The sequence below is a fragment of the Eleutherodactylus coqui genome, chromosome 4, assembly GCF_035609145.1.
Source record: "Eleutherodactylus coqui strain aEleCoq1 chromosome 4, aEleCoq1.hap1, whole genome shotgun sequence".
NCBI classification, from domain to species: Eukaryota; Metazoa; Chordata; class Amphibia; order Anura; family Eleutherodactylidae; genus Eleutherodactylus; species Eleutherodactylus coqui.
The window spans coordinates 59,596,350-59,614,383 of NC_089840.1; the positions used below are offsets into that span (position 1 = coordinate 59,596,350).

The following is an 18,034-nucleotide window of genomic DNA, read 5'->3' on the forward strand; positions in this document are numbered from 1 at the left end:
AGCGACCCCCCCACATGAATGTCTCAGGATTAGAGATGAGCGAACGTACTCGGATAAGCACTACTCGTCCGAGTAATGTGCCTTATCCGAGCACCGCTGTACTCGTCTTGAAAGATTCGGGGTGCTCCGCTGCTGACAGGTGAGTCGCAGCGGGGAGCGGGGCAGAGCGGGCGGGAGAGAAGGAGAGAAAGATCTTACCTCCGTTCCTCCCCGCTCTCCCCTGCAGCTCCCCGCTCCGCAGCGCGTCCCGAATCTTTCAGCACGAGCGGGGAGGTACTCGGATAAAGCACATTACTCGGACGAGTAGTGCTTATCCGAGTACGTTCGCTCATCTCTACTCAGGATACTTTACTGTTGGCCTGACACAGGACTCGAGGTAGCTCTCAGCCTTTCTTCTACGGACTATTGTTCTTCCAGATGTCCCAAATAGTCCGAAGGGTGCTTCATCAGAGAATAACACTTTCCCCCAGTCCTCAGCAGTCCGATCCCTGTACAGTACTTTCTATGGGGATGAATGATCGGTAATATACTGGTTTGCCCCCATAGGCTGGGTTCACACGGGACGGAATTGCTGCGGAATTTCCGTGCAGACTTTCCTCATGGAAGTTCCGCCTGCAATCTTCAGCCTGAGACTTAGCAACAAAGTGGACAAGATTTGCAAAAATCTCATCCACACGCCTTCGGACAGTTCACTGCGGCCAAGCTGCGCTAAAACTGACATTCGCGTGGAATTCAAAGCCACAGTATGTCAATTGTATCGCCGTTTCTACTGCGGGCTCTCTTCTCTGTATTGAGAGATATGGCCGCTGTGGCATAAGCCGCCTTCAAAACCTGTGCCAAATGTCTTGGGACTTCAGCTGTGGTAATCTGGTGGAATTTCTGTGCGGTCCCGTTGTGGACATTCGGCGAGGTTTCCGCCTTGTGTGAACCCAGCCATAAGCCGGCTGTACATCTACCTGCTCACACAGGGAGATGGTTCGGCGATCAGTGAGCATTTTTAGGCTTGTGTGGACGAGACGATTACCCAATGGCGGTAGATCGTTGGCCAACTTTATGTGGTCGGCGAAGGAGCCTTTAGAGGAACGCTCGGCCTGCTAGACCCGTAGGAAATGGAACATTAGAGAAATGTATGTAGGCACTGCGAACATCAGATTACAGCGCACCAATACTCAGGCCACCAATGCACAATTGTCCTGTCAGAGCGCCTATAGATTCCTGGCAGAGACGCCTGTGGATTCCAGTCACCATGACTGACTATAAACGCAAACCAGCATAAGTCTCATTCCTGTCAGAGGCGCCTATAGATCCCTGTCTGTGTTTATAGATTCCTGTCAGAGGCGCCTATAGATCCCTGTCTGTGTGTTTATAGATTCCTGTCAGAGGCGCCTATAGATCCCTGTCTGTGTTTATAGATTCCTGTCAGAGGCGCCTATAGATTCATGTCAGAGCGTCTACAGATTCCTGTCAGGGGCGCCTATAGATCCCTGTCACCGTGACTGACTATAAACACAAAACAACCAGCATGAGTCTCATTCCTGTCAGAGGCGCATGCAGATCCCTGTCAGAGCGCCTATAGATTCCTGTCAGATGAGCCTATAGAGCACCAGCCAAGGTGCCTATAGAGCAATGTCAGAGCCCCTATAGATTCCTGTCAGGGGTGCCTATGGAGTCCTGTTGGAGCGTCCATAGATTCCTGTCAGAGACTACTATAGATTCCAGACAGAGTTGCCTATAGATTCGTGTCAGAGGCGCCTATAGATTAATGTCAGCGGCGCCAATAGATTCCTGTCAGAGATGCCTATAGATTCCCGTCACCATGACTGACCATAAACACAAAAAACCAACATGAAGGTCTCATTCCTGTCTGTATGGCGTGCGCCCTCCGCCATGGTGCCCGCACTGCTGGGGAGGGTGGCTGTTCCTCAATGCTGCACGCAGCCGCTCGCCCTCCGCCATGGTGCCCGCACTGCTGGGGAGGGTGGCTGTTCCTCAGTGCTGCACACAGCCGCTCGCCCTCCGCCATGGTGCCCGCACTGCTGGGGAGGGTGGCTGTTCCTCAATGCTGCACGCAGCCGCTCGCCCTCCTCCTCCTCACATGACGCCGCTCGCTCGGCCCCCTCTCACTTCCTGTTCCCGGGATAGTAGCGGCCTCTCCCCCGGAGGAGGAGGGACCTCCATGCTCTCCCGGATGCATATTACCAAAGGAGGCCTGAGTTCTCCTATGGGGCCGATTCAGCCAATCAGCTGGCTGGAATCGGCACCACGTGACACAGCGGCGTGCCCGCGCATTGCCGTGCACAGGATTGTGCTGCCTGAGTTCTCCTGTGCGGCCGATTCAGCCAACAGCGGCGTGCCCGCGCATTGCCGTGCACAGGATTGTGCTTTGCCCGCGCTTTCACATGTTCAGTGCCTTGCCATGCACTCGTGTGGACACAGGATTGTGCCTTGCCCGCGGTTTACATGCCACTCGTGTGTGGCACAGAGAGTTATTGATTTGGCAGGTATTTTTTGTGCTTTTTGGCAGGTATTTTTTGTGCTTTTTGGCAGGTTTTTTTTGTGCTTTTTGGCAGGTTTTTTTTGTGCTTTTGCCAAAGGTGATTATTTCTTTTGCGCACGTGGATTTGCCAGCGGAAGTTTTACATCTTTTGCGCAAGTGGATTTGCCAGCGGACGTTTTACACAGGACTACTAAAAGCCAAGGTAAGCTGCTGCATCTGCTCATTTAATTGCGCTCTTACTTCCCCTGCGCGCATTGGCGGAGAGGCGGCCAATTCTGCATGCCGCTGCATTGTCGCCGCGATCCCCAGCATGCCGCTGCATTGTCGCCGCGATCCCCAGCATGCCGCTGCATTGTCCACGAGCGCGATCCCCAGCATGCCGCTGCATTGTCCACGAGCGCGATCCCCAGCATGCCGCTGCATTGTCCACGAGCGCGATCCCCAGCATGCCGCTGCATTGTCGCTGCGATCCCCAGCATGCCGCTGCATTATCGCCATGCCGCTGCATTGTCCACGAGCGCGATCCCCAGCATGCCGCTGCATTGTCGCCGCGATCCCCAGCATGCCGCTGCATTGTCGCCGCGATCCCCAGCATGCCGCTGCATTGTCGCCGCAATCCCCAGCATGCCGCTGCATTGTCGCCGCAATCCCCAGCATGCCGCTGCATACATGGTCGCCGCTGCATTGTCCACGAGCGCGATCCCCCAGCATGCCACTGCATTGTCGCCATGCAGCTGCATTGTCCACGAGCGCGATCCCCAGCATGCCGCTGCATTGTCGCCGCGATCCCCAGCATGCCGCTGCATTGTCGCCGCGATCCCCAGCATGACGCTGCATGCATGGTCGCCGCTGCATTGTCCACGAGCGCGATCCCCAGCATGCCGCTGCATTGTCGCCGCGATCCCCAGCATGCCGCTGCATGCATGGTCGCCGCTGCATTGTCCACGAGCGCGATCCCCAGCATGCCGCTGCATTGTCGCCGCGATCCCCAGCATGCCGCTGCATGCATGGTCGCCGCTGCCTTGTCCACGAGCACGATCCCCAGCATGCCGCTGCATTGCTATGTGTGGAGACGCGGTTACCAGAGATTTGTGCGCTGTGCGCTGCTACGTGTGGAGACGCGATTACCTGAGATTTGTGCGCTGTGCGCTGCTACGTGTGGAGACAACACCCAAGATTTGTGCGCTACGTGTGGTGAGTACGTCACCTGAGATTTGCGTGACGCCACCTGACGCAACCTGTCTTTTTTTTGCAGATTTGTGCGCCTTATTGCAAAATAACGTGTGGAGAGGATCCTGACGTTTGGACGCGTTTCGAGAAGAATTTCGCTTCGCTCGGACACCATCTGACATCACTCAGCGAGGTAAGCTGCTGCATCTGCCAAATTTTTCATTGCTTGCATATGCTCATGTGTACATGCATGCGTGCCTGTATGCGTACATGCCTGTATGCGTACATGCATGCATGCCTTATGCGTACATGCGTGCCTGCGTGTATGCGTACGTGCGTGCCTGTATGCCTATGTGCGGGCATGCGTGCCGTATGCGTGCGGGCATGCGTGCCGTATGCGTGCGGGCATGCGTGCCGTATGCGTGCGGGCATGCGTGCCGTATGCGTGCGGGCATGCGTGCATGCCTTATGCGTGCGGGCATGCGTGCATGCCTTATGCGTGCGGGCATGCCTTATGCGTGCGGGCATGCGTGCCTTATGCGTGCGGGCATGCGTGCCTTATGCGTGCGGGCATGCGTGCCTTATGCGTGCGGGCATGCATGCCTTATGCGTGCGGGCATGCATGCCTTATGCGTGCGGGCATGCCTTATGCGTGCGGGCATGCGTGCAGGCATGCGTGCATGCCTTATGCGTGCGGGCATGCGTGCATGCCTTATGCGTGCGGGCATGCGGGCATGCCTTATGCGTGCGGGCATGCCTTATGCGTGCGGGCATGCCTTATGCGTGCGGGCATGCCTTATGCGTGCGGGCATGCGTGCCTTATGCGTGCGGGCATGCGTGCCTTATGCGTGCCGTATGCGTGCGGGCATGCGTGCGTGCCTTGTGCGTGCGGGCATGCGTGCGTGCCTTGTGCGTGCGGGCATGCGTGCGTGCCTTGTGCGTGCGGGCATGCGTGCCTGCGTGCATGCCTGTGTGCGTGCGGGCATGCGTGCATGCCTTGTGCGTGCGGGCATGCGTGCCTGCATGCATGCCTGTGTGCGTGCGTGCATGCCCTTGTGCGTGCGGGCATGCGTGCATGCCCTTGTGCGTGCGGGCATGCGTGCATGCCCTTGTGCGGGCATGCGTGCATGCCCTTGTGCGTGCGGGCATGCGTGCATGCCCTTGTGCGTGCGGGCATGCGTGCATGCCCTTGTGCGTGCGGGCATGCGTGCATGCCCTTGTGCGTGCGGGCATGCGTGCATGCCCTTGTGCGTGCGGGCATGCGTGCATGCCCTTGTGCGTGCGGGCATGCGTGCATGCCTTGTGCGTGCGGGCATGCGTGCATGCCTTGTGCGTGCGGGCATGCGTGCCTGCATGCATGCCTGTGTGCGTGCGTGCATGCCTTGTGCGTGCATGCATGCCTGTGTGCGTGCGTGCCTTATGCGTGAGTGCGTGCCTTATGCGTGAGTGCATGCCTTATGCGTACATGCATGCCTGTATGCGTGCGTGCATGCATTATGCGTACATGCGCGCATTATGCGTACATGCGCGCATTATGCGTACACGCATGCCTGTATGTGTACACGCATGCCTTATGTGTACACGCATGCCTCTGTGTACACGCATTCCTGTATGCGTACACACATGCGTGGCTGTATGCCTATGTGCGTGCATGCGTGCCTTGTGCGTACAGGCATGCGTGCGTGCCTGTATGCGTACAGGCATGCGTGCGTGCCTGTATGCGGACATGCACGCGTGCCTGTATGCGGACATGCACGCGTGCCTGTATGCGGACATGCACGCGTGCCTGTATGCGGACATGCACGCGTGCCTGTATGCGGACATGCACGCGTGCCTGTATGCGGACATGCACGCGTGCCTGTATGCATGCATTTATGTATAGATGCACGCATGCGTGTACATGCATGCAGATGCACACATGCATGCATAGATGCACGCATGCATGTATGTATGTATAGATGCATGCATAATTCTTCTGACCTGGTTGGGGGAGTAGTGGTCATTGTAAGTGGGTTGAGCGGATCTAGGAATCAGTAATACTGGTGGGATGTGACTGTTAACCTGCTGATTTCTCGTCATTTCCTGCAGATCTGACGTCCTTGAGAACGGGAAGGCTGGCAGACAGTGAAGAGACCCTCGTCGTTCAGCAATCTTTAAACCCTTCTTTTAATGCACTGTTTTTTCCCAGTGACTCCCTTGTTTTTAATACGCTTTTTAAAAAAAATAATTATGACGGAGGATCCTGAAAAACTGCGCAATATTTTACTGCAATGCATTAAACAGAAAAGACCCATAAACACAGCCGCCTTTTGTCTATGTCACAAAGGCTGCTAGGTGTCATAATTAAGGATGAGCGAGTATACTTGCTAAGGTACTACTCGTTCGAGTAATGTGCCTTAAACGAGTGTCTCCCTGCTCATCCTTAAAGATTCGGGGGCCGCCGTGAGGGAGAGCGGGGAGGAACGGAGGGGAGATCTCTCTCTATCTCCCCTGCGACTCACCTGTCAGCCGCAGCGGTCCCCGAATCTTTATGGACGAGCAGGGAGATACTCGTCTAAGGCACATTACTTGAACGAGTAGTGCCTTAGCGAGTATACTCGCTCATCCTTAATTATGACACCTAGCAGCCTTTGCAAACTTGGATTGGTGGAGGAAAACTAAGTGTTCCTCAAAATTCTGAAAAGTAATGTTAAATTTGTACGTCTCCTAGATGGAAAAAATAAATGTACAAAAGTTTTAAACCGTGCATCCAGAATAAAGTGAACAGATGGAAATCTATATGTTCGCAGAGATTTGTACAGAATGTTGGCACTTATTTTATATATGACATTTGACAATGTGAAAAAATGAAAATTCAAAATTGTGCAAAGTAGCAATTTTAATAAATATACACAACTTTTAACAGTCCTTTTTTACTACCTAACAGAAGTACAACAAGGGGAAGAAAACAATGTCACAGTCACTTGGATATGCAAAACCTTTACGGACTTATGATATGTCAAGTGACACATGTAAAGTTCCAAGTTTTCAGTCTGTCACTAAGGCGCAAACAGGCTTGTTCTCTAAGGGGATAAATAGCTTAGTGTATAAACTGTGAACCGACTAACGAGGGACAGTGAGCAGCATCACATGCAACCTGACAATCTGCATCGTACTGCTCCATCAGATCCTGATGATGGATTTCCATAGCAGGTGATGGGCCATTTCCAGCTTTTAAGCGTCCTCCGGAGCCAACATCTGGGAACTTTTGGCTCTCTGGTGATTCAACTCTGTGGTTGTGAGCACCGGAAACGGTTACCACAGTGCAGTATTCTGACCAAAACGTATCAGCTGACCTATAACGAGGAAGAAAAAAAAAATTAACCCTGCCTGCAATTGGCTTAATTCCGTGGGTTTTCCTAGTTCTTGCACTGTCCCTGCTTTTCTTCACTCCTACTTTAATAGATAAAGACATCGTATTTGGACAATTGGTATGTTTCTCCGAAGGTTGGTGCAGTATTGGGATGGAAGCTGTACGTTTGCTTAAAAAAAGGAATTAAATGCTCAAATCTAATGTTATGTCTTTTTCGCCCAATAAGACGAATTTAACACAGCAAGTGTGTGAGAGAGAGAGAGGGGGTGGCTGAGTAAGTGGGTGAGCATACATGCATGTATACATACATGCACGCATACAGGCATGCATGCACACAGGAACGCGTGCGTGTACGCATACAGGCACGCGTGCGTGTACGCATAAGGCATGCACGCATACAGGCACGCGTGCGTGTACGCATAAGGCATGCACGCATAAGGCATGCATGCACGCACATAGGCATACAGGCATGCATGTACGCATACAGGCATGCATGTACGCATACAGGCATGCATGTGTGTACGCATACAGGCATGCGTGTACGCATACAGGCATGCGTGTACACACAGGCATGCGTGTACGCACAGGCATGCGTGTACGCACAGGCATGCGTGTACGCATAAGGCATGCACGCATACAGGCACGCGTGCGTGTACGCATAAGGCATGCACGCATAAGGCATGCATGCACGCACATAGGCATACAGGCATGCATGCGTGTACGCATACAGGCATGCGTGTACGCATACAGGCATGCGTGTACGCATACAGGCATGCGTGTACGCATACAGGCATGCGTGTACGCATACAGGCATGCGTGTACGCATACAGGCATGCGTGTACACACAAGGCATGCACGCATACAGGCACGCGTGCGTGTACGCATAAGGCATGCACGCATAAGGCATGCATGCACGCACATAGGCATACAGGCATGCATGCGTGTACGCATACAGGCATGCGTGTACGCATACAGGCATGCGTGTACGCATACAGGCATGCGTGTACGCATACAGGCATGCGTGTACGCATACAGGCATGCGTGTACGCATACAGGCATGCGTGTACACACAGGCATGCGTGTACGCATAATGCGTGTACGCATAATGCGTGTACGCATAATGCGTGTACGCATAATGCGTGTACGCATAATGCGTGTACGCATAATGCGTGTACGCATAATGCGTGTACGCATAATGCGTGTACGCATAATGCGTGTACGCATAATGCGTGTACGCATAATGCGTGTACGCATAATGCGTGTACGCATAATGCGTGTACGCATAATGCGCGCATAAGGCATGCACGCACGCATACAGGCATGCATGTACGCATAAGGCACGCACGCATAAGGCATGCACTCACGCATAAGGCACGCACGCACACAGGCATGCACGCACGCATACAGGCATGCATGTACGCATGCACGCACGCATAAGGCATGCACGCACGCATAAGGCATGCACGCATGCCCGCACGCATAAGGCATGCACGCATGCCCGCACAAGGCACGCATGCCCGCACGCATAAGGCACGCATGCCCGCACGCATAAGGCATGCCCGCACGCATAAGGCATGCACGCATAAGGCATGCATGCCCGCACGCATAAGGCATGCAGGCACGCATGCCCGTACGCACAAGGGCATGCACAAGGCATGCACGCACGCATAAGGCACGCATGCCCGCACGCATAAGGCACGCATGCCCGCACGCATAAGGCACGCATGCCCGCACGCATAAGGCATGCCCGCATGCCCGCACGCATAAGGCATGCCCGCATGCATAAGGCATGCCCGCACGCATAAGGCATGCCCGCATGCCCGCACGCATAAGGCATGCCCGCATGCATAAGGCATGCCCGCACGCATAAGGCATGCATGCCCGCACGCATAAGGCATGCACGCATAAGGCATGCACGCATGCCCGCACGCATAAGGCACGCACGCACACAGGCATGCACGCACGCATACAGGCACGCATGCAGGCACGCATGCCCGCACGCACAAGGCATGCACGCATGCCCGCACGCATAAGGCATGCATGCCCGCACGCATAAGGCATGCACGCCCGCACGCATAAGGCATGCACGCATGCCCGCACGCATAAGGCATGCACGCATGCCCGCACGCATAAGGCATGCACGCATGCCCGCACGCATAAGGCATGCACGCACGCATAAGGCATGCATGCCCGCACGCATAAGGCATGCACGCATAAGGCATGCACGCATGCCCGCACGCATACGGCACGCATGCCCGCACGCATACGGCACGCATGCCCGCACATAGGCATACAGGCAGGCACGCATAAGGCATGCATGCATGTACGCATACAGGCATGTACGCATACAGGCACGCATGCATGTACACATGAGCATATGCAAGCAATGAAAAATTTGGCAGATGCAGCAGCTTACCTCGCTGAGTGATGTCAGATGGTGTCCGAGCGAAGCGAAATTCTTCTCGAAACGCGTCCAAACGTCAGGATCCTCTCCACACGTTATTTTGCAATAAGGCGCACAAATCTGCAAAAAAAGACAGGTTGCGTCAGGTGGCGTCACGCAAATCTCAGGTGACGTACTCACCACACGTAGCGCACAAATCTTGGGTGTTGTCTCCACACGTAGCAGCGCACAGCGCACAAATCTCAGGTAATCGCGTCTCCACACGTAGCAGCGCACAGCGCACAAATCTCTGGTAACCGCGTCTCCACACATAGCAATGCAGCGGCATGCTGGGGATCGTGCTCGTGGACAATGCAGCGGCGACCATGCATGCAGCGGCATGCTGGGGATCGCGGCGACAATGCAGCGGCAAGCTGGGGATCGCGCTCGTGGACAATGCAGCTGCATGGCGACAATGCAGTGGCATGCTGGGGGATCGCGCTCGTGGACAATGCAGCGGCGACCATGTATGCAGCGGCATGCTGGGGATCGCGGCGACAATGCAGCGGCATGCTGGGGATTGCGGCGACAATGCAGCGGCATGCTGGGGATCGCGGCGACAATGCAGCGGCATGCTGGGGATCGCGGCGACAATGCAGCGGCATGCTGGGGATCGCGCTCGTGGACAATGCAGCGGCATGGCGATAATGCAGCGGCATGCTGGGGATCGCAGCGACAATGCAGCGGCATGCTGGGGATCGCGCTCGTGGACAATGCAGCGGCATGCTGGGGATCGCGCTCGTGGACAATGCAGCGGCATGCTGGGGATCGCGCTCGTGGACAATGCAGCGGCATGCTGGGGATCGCGGCGACAATGCAGCGGCATGCTGGGGATCGCGGCGACAATGCAGCGGCATGCAGAATTGGCCGCCTCTCCGCCAATGCGCGCAGGGGAAGTAAGAGCGCAATTAAATGAGCAGATGCAGCAGCTTACCTTGGCTTTTAGTAGTCCTGTGTAAAACGTCCGCTGGCAAATCCACTTGCGCAAAAGATGTAAAACTTCCGCTGGCAAATCCACGTGCGCAAAAGAAATAATCACCTTTGGCAAAAGCACAAAAAAAACCTGCCAAAAAGCACAAAAAAAACCTGCCAAAAAGCACAAAAAATACCTGCCAAAAAGCACAAAAAATACCTGCCAAATCAATAACTCTCTGTGCCACACACGAGTGGCATGTAAACCGCGGGCAAGGCACAATCCTGTGTCCACACGAGTGCATGGCAAGGCACTGAACATGTGAAAGCGCGGGCAAAGCACAATCCTGTGCACGGCAATGCGCGGGCACGCCGCTGTTGGCTGAATCGGCCGCACAGGAGAACTCAGGCAGCACAATCCTGTGCACGGCAATGCGCGGGCACGCCGCTGTGTCACGTGGTGCCGATTCCAGCCAGCTGATTGGCTGAATCGGCCCCATAGGAGAACTCAGGCCTCCTTTGGTAATATGCCTCCCGGATCGGTGTGACAGTGGCCGGGGTTCCCGGGTAGCACTATGCCCGTCCTCTCCGCGGTGCTTCTGGCGCTGCTGCTGCTAGCGGTCTGCGCGCTGCTGCTAGGACGGTGGGTACCGGGGCCGCCGGGGGGAGCTGTCAGACGTGGCGCTGAGGTGTCACTGCTGGGGCAGACTGCGGCCGGAGGCATCTGTAATGCTGCCGGGTGGTCTCATACATGCCACCTGCCCCCCCCCCCCCCATACATGCCACCTGTCTCGTCATAAATGTCCCCCCATACATGTCACCTGTCCATTTATAAATATCATTTGTCCACTTATACATGTCACCTGTCCCCCCATACGTGTCACCTATCCTTTCCATACTTGTCATCTGTTCCCCATACATGCCCCCCCTATACAAGTCACCTGTCCCATCATACTTGTCATCTATCCCCGCCATACATGTCACCTGTTCGCTTATATGTCACCTATCCTTTCATACATGTCATCTGTCCCCTCATAGGAGTGATCTATCCCCTTATACAGGTCACCTATCCCCACATACATGTCATCTTTTCCATTATACATGTCCCCTCCCCCTCATATATATCACCTGTCCCCTGATACATGTCCTCTGCCCCCTCATATATATCACCTGTCCCCTGATACATGTCCTCTGCCCCCTCATATATATCACCTGTCCCCTGATACATGTCACCTGTCCTATCATATATATCACCTGTCCCCTGATACATGTCCCCTGCCCCCTCATATATATCACCTGTCCCCTGATACATGTCCCCTGCCCCCTCATATATCACCTGTCCCCTGATACATGTCCCCTGCCCCCTCATATATATCACCTGTCCCCTGATACATGTCCCCTGCCCCCTCATATATCACCTGTCCCCTGATACATGTCACCTGTCCTATCATATCTATCACCTGTCCCCTAATACATGTCACCTGTCCTATCATATATATATATATCACCTGTCCCCTGATACATGTCACCTGTCCTATCATATATATCACCTGTCCCCTGATACATGTCCCCTGTCCCCTGATATGTCAGCTGCCCTATCATATATATCACCTGTCCCCTGATACATGTCCCCTCCCCCTCATATCTATCACCTGTCCCCTGATACATGTCCCCTGCCCCCTCATATCTATCACCTGTCCCCTGATACATGTCAGCTGCCCGATCATATATATCACCTGTCCCCTGATACATGTCCCCTGCCCCCTCATATATATCACCTGTCCCCTGATACATGTCACCTGTCCTATCATATCTATCACCTGTCCCCTGATACATGTCCCCTGCCCCCTCATATATATCACCTGTCCCCTGATACATGTACCCTGCCCCCTCATATATATCACCTGTCCCCTGATACATGTCCCCTGCCTCCTCATATATATCACCTGTCCATTGATAAATGTCACCTGTCCTATCATATATATCACCTGTCCCCTGATACATATCAGCTGCCCTATCATATATATCACCGGTCCTCTCATCCATGGCACTTGTCCCTCTATACATATTATCTATCCCCTGTTTCCCCTCCTACATACTTGTCACCCGTATCCCCCACCCCCATACGTCCTGTCACCTGTTCTTTCCTGTACATGCATTTCACCTACCCCCCCGTACATATGTGACACCCGTCCTTCCCCTCTCCGTGTGTATGTGTCACCCCCGTCTCCCCCTACTCTATGCGTTGCCTCCCCCCCCCCCCTGCATACTGTCATCTGCCCCCCTTTCCCCAGGTATGTATGAATTGCCTGCCCTACTAAATCCCCCTACGCCCCCGGCCATACCTGTCACCTGTCCCCGCCCCCGGTCTGTACATAGCCTCCTGCCATTCTATACTGTCACCTGTTTCCTATTGTACCTCCATACATGACTCCTGTCCCCTCCATACGTGTTTTCAGTCCCCCGCCCCCCTACAAGCCCCCTATCCGATATAAGAAATATCATCACTTACTGTAGGGGAAAAATCCCCCCTTACTAAGTATCCAGAAGGCGTCTTACCAAACGGCCGGCGTGTGGGTGCGCCCGGCTGTCATCTGGGGGCGCTATATCCTAGCCCCCTGTGTGTCAGTCGGCCTTCCCTGGTATTACAGTTTTAGGGTGCAGAGGAGAGGATGTTGTCCTGCATGGAAATTCACAACGCCCCCATCTATTGTAGTGCCACCTGGACTCCCTTATATATATAGAGCGCGCGGCTGCAGTTTTTGGCACACCGGTGTGGCATAATATATGGCAGCGACTGCTTGTATTTTGGGATGTGGGATATCTGAGGTGTAATTCTACGCAGCATGTACCCGCCCTCCCCTCACACACTGGGCTGTGCGCAGCTTATTGACACAGGGCTTACTGTGGTATGTGTATGGCGATTACACAGCAGAGGTCACATCTCTCATTCTTCACTATTAGGTTGGGTTTTCGTGCCGAGGTAGCTGCGTGCGACCGAACCCTCCCCGCTCATGGTGACCAATGGATGGAAGAGTGTGCTAATAAAAAGACCGGTAAAACCTGGCAGCCATTGCCCACCGTGGGTTGGCAGCATAGGTTACCACATTGTAGAACATCAGCCTTCATCCCTAAAGAGACCTTCTAGTTTCGGGACAAAGTTCTGCCCCGGGACCGGAGTGTGGAGGGGTATCTTCCTTTTTTCATGCGCACCAAATTCTGCGTGAGAACATACCTTTAGGACGACCAATGCTCTGTAGCTGCTTTGTCATTGGTCAGCGCTGCTCACGTGATCAGCGCTGGCCAATAATGGAGCACTTCACAGCGTCTTATTAGATTGCTGGAGAACGGCAGTGACAAAGTAGCAGAACGGAGGGGCAAGAAAACAAGGTAAAGTAAGGGAAGACCCCTTCCACCCTCTAGTCCTGGGGTACAATGTGTGACATTGTGTCTAAGAATTGTCAATGGGGCCACACTTTACTTAAAGGGGTTGTCCCGCGCCGAAACGTTTTTTTTTTTTCAATAGCCCCCCCGTTCGGCGCGAGACAAACCCGATGCATGTTATAAAAAAAAAAAAACGTCCAGTACTTACCCGAATCCCCGCGCTCCGGCGACTTCTTCACCCACGATGCACCGCGGGTCTTCTCCCATGGTGCACCGTGGGCTCTGTGCGCTCCATTGCCGATTCCAGCCTCCTGATTGGCTGGAATCAGCACACGTGACGGGGCGGAGCTACGAGGACCAGCTCTCCGGCACGAGCGGCCCCATTCACCAGGGAGAAGACCGGACTGCGCAAGCGTGTCTAATCGGGCGATTAGACGCTGAAATTAGACGGCACCATAGAGACGGGGACGCCAGCAACGGAACAGGTAAGTGAATAACTTCTGTATGGCTCATAATTAATGCACAATGTACATTACAAAGTGCATTAATATGGCCATACAGAAGTGTATACCCCCACTTGCTGCCGCGGGACAACCCCTTTAATGGAGACACGACAGTCACAAAAATTCCAGAACTTTTGGATTTTTGGGCATAAATCGCATGTGACTTGTCTGCGAATAGATCTGCCAAATCACAACCCTAATGCCGGGCTCACACGGCCGTATGCAGAATCTGCTTGCGGAGGTCCGCGGTGGATTACAGCTGTAAGCCCAGCCGTGATTCTGCGTACGGCCGCATAATTATATGTTTTATGACCGTGTACTCACATAGGCAGTCATGCGCAGTACAGCTTTTTTTTCCTGTTTGTATTTCCCGTGCCGTCGCTTCCGTATGGGCCGCCGGTATATCTGTGACCATAGAGTGCAATGGGCTCTATGGTGACGGATTCTATTTTCCGTGAGCGGATGGCGCAATTCCGGCCCACTAATGTAAGCGGAACCTAATGCATTGGATTGATCCGTATATTACCGCGGATCAATCCGTAATTACTATGTGCCCGTGTCATACCCTTCTAAATTGCAGACATCTTGCACTCCTTTTTTGGGTTGTGCGACTTATCTGAGACTTGATGTCACATGACTAAAGTCGCCCTGGCCTTAAAAGAGTTGTCTCATCTCAGAAAGTTATCCCCTGTTCTGACAGCTGGGACCCCAACTGATTCCAAGACTTCAGCCCCAGTGCTTCCAGAAGGGCTGAAATCTCTAAATCAGTGGAGGTTCCAGTGTTTTTGGACCTTCATCAATCAGCAAGTTACCCCCTATCCTGGGGACCTTTTATGGCCATTTCTGTAGTTTTTTTTACCATTAGATTGGGTTTCTACACTGAAGAAACCACATGTGTCCGAAATCCCACCTACCTACCTACAGTCACCAACGGACGGAAGAGTTTGCCAATAACAAGCCGAAATGAACTGGCAAAACCTGGCGGCCGTTAGCCGGTTACTGCAGTGTAGAACACCCGTCTACATCCGTAAGGCCCATTTGCACATTCATTCCAGATCATTGTCCTATGTAAGCGTGCCCTGCGATCAACCGACAAAGGCATTTCTCCGTGGAAATAGGAATGTACAGCCTACAGTAAGGCCAATTGTATGGGGATGAAAGTTTACCGAGTGCTGATCAACATGTTACCTATTTCCCTGAGAATAAGACCTACCCTGAAAATAAGCCCTAGCATGGTTTTTCAGGACTTTTGAGGATGCTTGAAATATAAGCCCTAGTGACAGTAAATAAAACTTTAAAATAGTTTCCAGGCAGCTATACATGTAAAAAAGTTAAATCTTTTGGAGCAAAAATTAATATAAGACACTGTCTTATTTTTGAGGAAACTTGGGTTTATTCTTGATTGCTGCTCGTTACCGGCTGATCTCTCGCCATGTAAGTTATGCCAGAACTACGCTACTACTTCGTTGAAAATCTTCATGAAAATCTCAATATCGCATTGCAACATTGTATCTAATAGTTGTCGATGAGGGTTGCTTTGTGTGCTGAGCCTTATGCCGCTGCAACATGACAGTTGCAAAGGAAATGCTGAGATGGATTTTCGGCCACAACCCGAGTCTGCGGTCATAAACTGGTAGTTTTGTTGGACAATCAAATTGCAGCCCTAAAACCGTCACGCAACAGCAGATTGGAAATAACTCCCACAAATGGTTGCGTGACTCGTCTGAGACTTGGTGTCACGAGACCAAGGTCACTGTGTAGCCATGGCCTTAAAGGGAACCTGTCAGGTCCTTTAAGCTGCCAGCGCAGTATATTGACAGTCACTCTGATTTCAGCAGTCTGTCACTTGGGTTCACACTGGGCAGATTTGCTGCGGTTTTGCCGCGGATTGCCGTTGCATATCCGCACTGCGGCAAAACCGCTGCGTTTGCAGTGCAATGCAGCACAAATTAGATTTGCCAAAAAGCTGTTCTCACAGGCCGGATTTTTTCCGTACAGTCGCAGTGCGGAAATGCAATTGCGTTGCAGTTTTAAAAGATGCAGCATGTTCATTCTTTGGTCTTTTCCGCAGCGCTTTTTTGTCCATAGACCTCTATGGACGCAGCCAAAACCGCACCAAATACGTGACAAAAAGTAGAAAAGCGCTGCGGAAAAAAACGCTTGCGGATTTTTCCGCACGAAAATCCGCAAGCCCAAATTAACCTTTGAAGCATCAAAACCGCAACAGAAAAACCGCGACAAATCAGCCCTGTGTGAACCCAGCCATAAAGTTCAGTACGGGAGTTTTGTGAAACTTTTAAAAGTTTGCAGCGTCGGCCTGAGTTGAGTCCAGTGATGATCAGACATATTTAGATATTCGCTACGTCTTGCTCACTTTCCCAGGTGGCATCAAAACTTCTTCGTTGCTGCCCCAGCGGTTTCTGGAACTGCTGTGAACTAATTGTATCGCTGATCGAAGTTCTATAGCCTTTTTCTCGTAGACCTTGGAAGCAATAGTGATGAGACTCGTGCATCGCCTGTTCTGGACTTTTCTCCTGCATGCTTTTAGCTGTACTGGGAGAGAAAATGTATCTATCATGTATACATAGAACCACAAGTGTGTATCTGAGCAGTAGCCACACATCCTCTTCCACTGTAACACCTTGCATATCCGTCTGACACCCTGCATACTTGGCATGTACCTGTGACCTCATTGGTTGCTCATTTTCACAGAAAGTGAATGTGTGAATCTTATAACCACTACCGGTAGTTACTTTAAAGTAAATGAACTTTTTTTTTCTTTTCTCTTCTATTTTTACCTTATACAATCAGGTAACGTTTTCTATGCTGTAGATGTTTTTACAGGAAGAACCTTTAACCCTTTCCAATCCACTGTCTGACGTCTTAAGACGTAACTACACTGACATCATGCAGTTTTCGTTCGCCCGTCGCTCATCGTTGCCTGTCAGTGTGCTGAAAGTCAACGATGAGCCTTATCAGGGATTCACAGCGGGATACAGCTGGTACTATTGTTTCAGCTGTATGCCGCTCCCTGATAACGAGCTGAGTATGAAGAACAGAGCGGTCCAGCTCTGTTCTCCATACCTAGCACGGAGCGCTCTGTGCAGAAAACATCTGGATGCAGAAGACAAGTGGGGAGACCCCGCCTGTCTTCTGTATCCTCCGCTCCGAGCGCTCAACTGTATAACAGCCGGGACCCGGAGCGAGGGAACAGCTGGAGAACTCTTGAGCGACATCTTTTGAGCGATTATCGTTGTGTCTAAATGGGCCCTTAGTGCTGAAGTATCTTCACACGGTGGATATTTGATACTGCTTCCATGGCAAGTCTGCATCCCATTACTTTCAATGGGAGTCCGCACCATCGTCTATACAGTGCGGATTTCAAATATGTATGCAGAAAAAAATAAGTGACACTTTTTGATGCAGATTCCGTGTCGTTTCTGCACGAACTCCGCATTTGGAATTGCACACATGGATTTGCTCATTTAGAAGGACTAAATCCGCTTGTAGATTCGCAGCCACAAAATTGGTTTTAGAGGTGGAATCCACGCTGAAAAATCCATGTCGGATTCCGACGGGTGGACATACTCCTTTTCTGTCCTGTTGAAATTTAGAAGTTTGTGGTCTCCAGAAAAGGTCCAAAAGTTATTTGCCAACTCTTATTGTCAACGTTAATCAGTGATGCATTGATACTTCCCTATAGCTGAGTGACAATTACTTAGAAAGCTTCAATCGTTCTCACCCAGCTTTCCCAGAAACAGATTCAATCAATA

General features: G+C 52.4%; 1 protein-coding gene and 1 long non-coding RNA gene across 2 annotated transcripts in view; one reads left to right on the forward strand and one right to left on the reverse strand.

Annotated features, from left to right (window-relative positions):
- Window positions 1-2,135: 2,135 nt before the first annotated feature.
- Window positions 2,136-18,034, forward strand: part of BLTP2 (bridge-like lipid transfer protein family member 2) — a 75,420-nt gene continuing 59,521 nt past the window's right edge. The window contains exons 1-2 of the mRNA XM_066599542.1: window positions 2,136-2,181; window positions 10,906-11,017. Coding sequence (XP_066455639.1) covers window positions 10,950-11,017 — 68 coding nt within the window. The 5' untranslated portion in view covers window positions 2,136-2,181; window positions 10,906-10,949. The remainder of the gene's footprint in view (window positions 2,182-10,905; window positions 11,018-18,034) is intronic.
- On the reverse strand, window positions 6,537-10,907 carry LOC136625393 (uncharacterized). The gene is made up of 3 exons (XR_010792543.1): window positions 10,397-10,907; window positions 9,436-9,543; window positions 6,537-7,002 (listed from the first exon to the last, which is right to left on the reverse strand). It is a non-coding gene; the product is annotated as an uncharacterized lncRNA (long non-coding RNA).